The 6,232-nt window shown below is 38.6% G+C and overlaps 1 protein-coding gene and 1 long non-coding RNA gene across 2 annotated transcripts; one reads left to right on the plus strand and one right to left on the minus strand.

Moving 5' to 3' along the window:
- Positions 1-513: 513 nt before the first annotated feature.
- Positions 514-2,663, minus strand: LOC105314815 (E3 ubiquitin-protein ligase TRIM71-like). The gene has a single exon (XM_011409193.2). The coding sequence runs from the start codon at positions 2,661-2,663 to the stop codon at positions 606-608; it is 2,058 nt and encodes a 685-aa protein (XP_011407495.2). The 3' UTR covers positions 514-605.
- A 786-nt stretch (positions 2,664-3,449) lies between these two features.
- Positions 3,450-3,950, plus strand: LOC109587630 (uncharacterized). Its single transcript, XR_002187716.1, has 2 exons — positions 3,450-3,583; positions 3,864-3,950. It is a non-coding gene; the product is annotated as an uncharacterized LOC109587630 (long non-coding RNA).
- Positions 3,951-6,232: the final 2,282 nt, after the last annotated feature.

Raw genomic sequence — 6,232 nt, forward strand, 5'->3', positions numbered from 1 at the left:
TAATCCACCAATAATCAAGAAAATCCAAGTGATAATCCACAGATAATCTACAAATCCAAGCAATAATCAAAAATATCCAGTTACAATATCCGGAAATATACTGAATATGGTTTATTAACTATTATTAATAGTTAGATAAACCAATTAATGGTTAATTAACATAAACAGTTTATTAATAATGGTTTGTTAACTATTGTTAATAGTTAATTAAAATTAATAACGGTTACTTAAATTTAATAACATGGTGGCTGCTGGTTATTAAGTGCAATAACTATTAATATAATCCACAGAAAAATCCAATAATCCACCAAAAAAAATCCAATAATCCAGCCAAAATCTGAGTGGATTTTTAATCCTGTACACTTTTGGAGGCCGTTGCGGACCCCTTGACTGTGTGTGATCAGAGGTGTGTAATCGCATGTGCTATTGTGCTTCCCGAAAAGGCTGGGCAATGAATTAACTATTAAAGTTTGTATCAAAAATAACAGCAAATTAAATTACACAAGACTATAATTAATCATGAAAGTCTCATTAATAGGCTAATCAAAAGTTTAAACAAACAAAAAGGTAAATGGCTAAAATAATGCACAGTTGCAAGTGTATTTTTAGTACTTGAAGATGCAGTGTGATTTAAAATCACACACATAGAGACTGCCATCTTCGTCAAAAGTGAGTCCACGTGGCCAAACCAGTCCTCCCTCACTGCTTTGATTCCCAAAACATTGAACAAAGATACCTTCAGTCGTGAAGACAGAGATGCGGGCATTAAGATGCTCAGTGACATAAATGTAATCATTGTTGATGACTATCTTCTCTGGGAGCTTCAATTGGCCTGGATTAGGCCCCTTTGAGCCAAAATAGGATATGTATTCTCCGGATTGTGAGAACTTTTGTATTCTGTGATTGAACGTATCAGTCACAAATACGTTACCTTGAGAATCAAGAGCAGTGCCATTAGGCTGCTCAAAATAACCCAGTGCCTTTCCTTTTAAGCCTAAGAAATGAGAAAACGAGTAGTCCCGATTGAGGACTTGAATGCGATGATTTTCAAGATCAGCAACATAGACTTTACCGGTATTTTCATCAATGGTAATGCCAAACGGATTATTAAACTGTTCTTTACCACTACCTTTGCAGCCAATATCTTTCAATAGCTTCCCATCCATTGATACCTTTAGTATGCTGTATTCATCTGTCATCAGTAGGCAACCATCAGGAGTGACAGCTGCATCTCTTGTGAATGAGAAACGATGGCCATTGGTTGTTTGCTTGTACACCTTGGGATTATTGCCATTCTTATCCAGGATTATTAATTTATTGTAATCAGTCAATACAATGATCTTATCTTTTGACATAGTGAGACCTATTGGCTTAGACATGAGATCACTCTTAATGCATGCAGTTGGAGCAATCCTTTTGATAAAAACAGGATTGAAAGGAACAACAATGGGTTTTTTCTCAGCTAAGATCTCATTGATTTTTAGGCACAACTTATGCACCCCATTTCTGTTGGGACGGAATCTTATGACATATTGATTTGGGACGTCACCTAATGAAATCTCACCTTTAATACTCTCAGCCACTTGGGGAGGTTGAATGAGGCATATGATTGATAAGCAAGGAGCAATAGCATAGGCAGGTCTGGTAGCATACTTGATTGAGACGGTGACAAATACTTGAGGTCTCTTATTGTCAAAGCACGAAACACTGATCACTTCAACGTTGCATTGATCATTAAAGGTTGCTGATAAATCCCCAAGGTGTCTTGCAGCTTCCATGCACTTAGGATCCTGGATGAAAGTCAAATCGGCAACTTCAGTGGGATTCATTTTGGTTTTATCCACGCTGCTTTTGACCTCCTCCATTTTGGGTATCAGCTCCTTTGCCATGTTGAGTACTCCTTGCTTGCCACCTGAATTGAGACACTTGCTGACCTGTTCTTGTAAGTTTCTCATTTTGGACTGCATGCCCTCAAGAAACTGTCGCTTCTCTTTAAGAGGATCAAGTTTACTTTGGACAATTTCATCTACTTTTGCAATCAAATCTTCCTCTGACGACTTTATCATTCTGATCAGCTCCCTAGCTTTTGTGCGGATTTCAGCTTTGACTGTGGCCTTTTGCTCGAACACAATCCTTTCCCTCTCTTTTAAGGCTTCTACTTTACTTTGAATGAATACCTCCTCCTCCTTCACTTGTTCAGAATGACTTTGCAAAACAGATTTTTGTTTGGGAATGGCTTCAGTTACAGATTTGCAAACATGGCCCTGATGTGATCTAGGTACGCAGTCTTTGCAGATCAAGTCAAGGCATTTCTCACAGAAAAAATCCAGAGGCTTTTTGTCCACGGGACAAGAAAGATCCAAGACTTCTTGTTCTTGTTCATCCAATCGCAAGTCCAGGAGATTGTTGATGTGAAAAGCTGGCGGGAAACTCCTATTCATTATTCCATCTAAAGAAGCCATCTCTCTACAAGTCGAGCTACAAGTAGGACACTTTAAGCCATTTTCCTGCACTTTAAGGCCATCGATACATGTCTTACAGAAGACATGATGGCAAGGTAGAATTCTGGGGTCTTTATATTTGTTCAAGCAGACGGAGCATTCTAGCATCCCTTTCAGAGAGGATGTAATTAAAGACGACCCGAGAAGTTCGTCGGAGGCCATTGTTGTGACAGTATTTCCAAGAAAAATGTCAGCCTCACTGTGTGTTAGTGGTGGGCGATACTACCGTAGGACGACTAATTTTCGCGAATGCTAATAAGAATTTCCATAGAAACGATTTAGATAGTTGCTATGGCGATTGACCACGTGTTTATACAATTACAGTGTCCAGCAGCTAATCAACTATCTTTAGCAGCTTTAGTGGAGCCATCCAGCTCTCTTATCTCGTTATATTCTTGTATGAACCACTACCTTCGAGCTCTTTGCTGCAAAATCAGTGCTTGTCCGTCGATCATGATTATAAACCACATCTAAGTCAATAAACATAATGTTTATTGGTTTGGGTGTGGTTTATAATTATGACCGACAGACAAGCATCAAAGAGCTCGAAGGTAGTGGTCCATACAAGAATATAACGGGATAAGATAACCATAGGCGGTAGCGGGGCACGAGACTACATAGGCGGCTACAGAATCTTGAATTAACCAGGACTCATTAATTATTCATAAGAATTAGGGGTGTGGTCAATTAATAAAATGACTTAAAGTCATTATGATAGCTCACAAAAGCCAGTTACCACACTAAAATAACTGTAAAGTGGAGCTGATAGCAAGTATAAACAGTTGTGGCTATTAAAAATAAATTTTAGTGATGATATCACTCCTATAATAACAAAACACACCTTTTGGGTGTGGTTTTGGTTGAAAACTACCAGCTCAAAGCCCTGGCTTGCCCGGGCCTATAGCCGCCTATGAACATGCATAATGTATACAGCAGTAATTGATTAATATTATTTTTCCATTAATTGTGTGTGTGTACAGTATAAGGAGAGGGAGGAGGTTGTGATTGAGCACAGAGCAATGAAGGAGAGACAAAGAATCAAAGAAGAACAAGAGAAGAAAGAAAATACGACAGCAACCAAAGTAAAACAATAGATTAAATGTAAATAGATTTAAAAAATACATGTACATGTATTTTATTCTCTCTCCTTTCTCAATTTCTGTCATTTTGACACTCTATCAATACTATCATGTTTCTCTTTTACATAATTTTTTCTTACCTCTCTCCCTCTCCCTCTCTCTCCTCCCTCCCCCTCTCTCTCTCCTTCCCCCTCTCTCTTTCCCTCCCCCTCCCCCTCTCTCCCTCTTCCCCTCCCTCCCTCTCCGCTCCCTCCCTCCCTCCCTCTCTCCCTCTCCCTTACAGATACAGGCCTGGTGGAGAGGTATGATGGTTAGGAAAAGACTGGGTCCATTTAAGAAAGGAGGCAAGAAAGGAAAGTCAAAGAAAAAATAAAAACAACAACAACAATAACAGAAATAATAATAATAATAAAATATTAATAATAATGTGTATAAAAGGCCATTCTTATATTACATGTATTTTCAAAATAATAATGTCCAGCTCACAGTCAGTACACCACTTTTATAGTCAAGAGGAGTTATACCTTGTGACATATTATAACATGCAGCAGGGAATGTATATTTTTGTGTATTGAATGCCTGTACGTATGGGCAAATACAGATACATGTATATGAGAAAAGTCCACCATGTCTCAGTCAAATTGAGGGTTACAACATAGATATTAGAGTAAATGAAAGGGATAGGAAACTTCCTTTGCGTGGGTGGATTATTCTATTGAGATTATTAGGTTGCCTAGCAACTTAAGCTAGTTACCCCTGACCAGACTTGCTCTCTCCATCTCTGCAGCACTGATTCTCACCTATAGCGCTTGCATAGTAGTGATTGCAGTGCCATATGATACTTCAATGAAGTCAGCTGTTATACCACTATCATGCTGTAGCCAAAATAGCAAGATTTATGCTCTTCTATTGCATTTATTAGCGATTAAAAGTTAAAAAGTACTAGTTTGTTATTTGGTCCCCATTATCTCAAAAGCAATATTATAAATGAAAGATTTCAAGCAAGCCCCTATTAAAGAATTCTTTTCTTTAGGTCTTCCAACTTTAATAATTCCAAAAGCTTGTTTTCTCGACATTTTATGCTCAAAAACAAGTAAACTTTCCGCGTTTAGTTGGGTACAATTATCTCACTGCTTGAACGAGTAATGACTAAAGAGACTTCAAATACAGAATCTAGATGAGTTATTCTGGGTCTTCCGCCTATTATCATTCTTGTCTTTGCGAAGCATACTTTTGCTATTACAAGGGACGGATTAAGGCCTTGTCAGGCTAGTCACCCATTGTGGCGATGCCGCGAAGGAAAATAACAGCTAGAGTATACTAGTATCCGGATTCCTCCGCTTTCTAGGGTAAATAGCTTGATTTCCCGGGAACGGGAGTTTCCTATCCCTTTCATCATAGATAATAGAGTATCTTTATTATTAGAGTATATAATTTATACTCTAATATCTATGCTTTCATTTACTCTAATATCTATGGTTACAATAATTAATTAATTGCCCCGCCCAAAACGAGCCCCTCGCTTGTCATTCCTTTGCAAAGTTTGCATCCGGTTAGCTTGTTGGCCTCGCCTACGCGAGGTATAGGTAGTTGTTGTGTCTGTCTGTCTGTCATTCATTCTGTACAACTGAAATTTGTTTTTAATAAACAATAACTTTAGCACAGCATGTTTCAAGCTCCTAGATCTTTCTTTTTGGCGTGGAAAAGTCTTTCTTAACTGTTTTGTGTTGCTCAAATACAAGTGCTAGGTACAGAAGCTTCAAAGTAAGAAAATCGAGCAAATGGGCCAAGTTCCGTTGTGTTGGCACTTTAGAGATAGATGGTACCATTTTTCAGTAGATTAGAACATGGCCTTCAAATAAAATGAACAGATTTCTCTAAATCTTACTTGATGAAGAGTTATACTTACTTGAAATTGTTGCGGTCACTCGTTTGTGCAGCGCTAGAGCAACAACTTGCTGGGTTATAGGTAAAGTACCTATACTATCTCAAATATACAAAGGCAGCAACTTTTTTTGTCAGCAAGTTTATCATATATTGCTGATTAGTAAAGAAAAAGTGAAGCTTCTTTCTCACATGGTCTTCTTGCTGCCAATCATTCCAGTTATGATGGAATGCCACACCTTTCAATCTACATGCATGGGAGGGGCTGGAGCTGCTTGCATGTATGTGCTGCAGTGCTGCTACTTCTGCAGGTATTCAAGAGCAAGTGCAACTGCAGGAAGCTAGTGTTGAGCAGACTCTCTTCATGCTGATAATCAAACAGCTATTGCAGTGCAGGCATGCACCATAGCAGCTATAGGGGTGAGGCCATGCACCGTAGGTGTCTCGTTCTAGTAATCAATGGCAGCTAAAACCAGTTCTTGTTCCTCTTCTCTGAGTCTTTTCTCTTCTCCTTTGACCATTGGTAATGTTCATTAACTATTTATGTATCATTGAACAAGATTTTAGATCAACTTATTGATGTACTTAATCTGTTGAAGAGATATGGTTTCCCTGAGACAAGATGGCATGAGTTTGGACTGACACTAGGACTACACAAAAACACACTGGACGCTTTGGAAATGATTTTTCGTGGTGATTTATCCCGGTGCTTGATGGAATGTCTTTCCCAATGGTTGCGTAGAGCTGATAATGTTGACAGTAAAGGAG

The sequence above is a fragment of the Amphimedon queenslandica genome, unplaced genomic scaffold (genome assembly GCF_000090795.2).
Source record: "Amphimedon queenslandica unplaced genomic scaffold, v1.1 AMPQUscaffold_12500, whole genome shotgun sequence".
NCBI lineage: Eukaryota > Metazoa > Porifera > Demospongiae > Haplosclerida > Niphatidae > Amphimedon > Amphimedon queenslandica.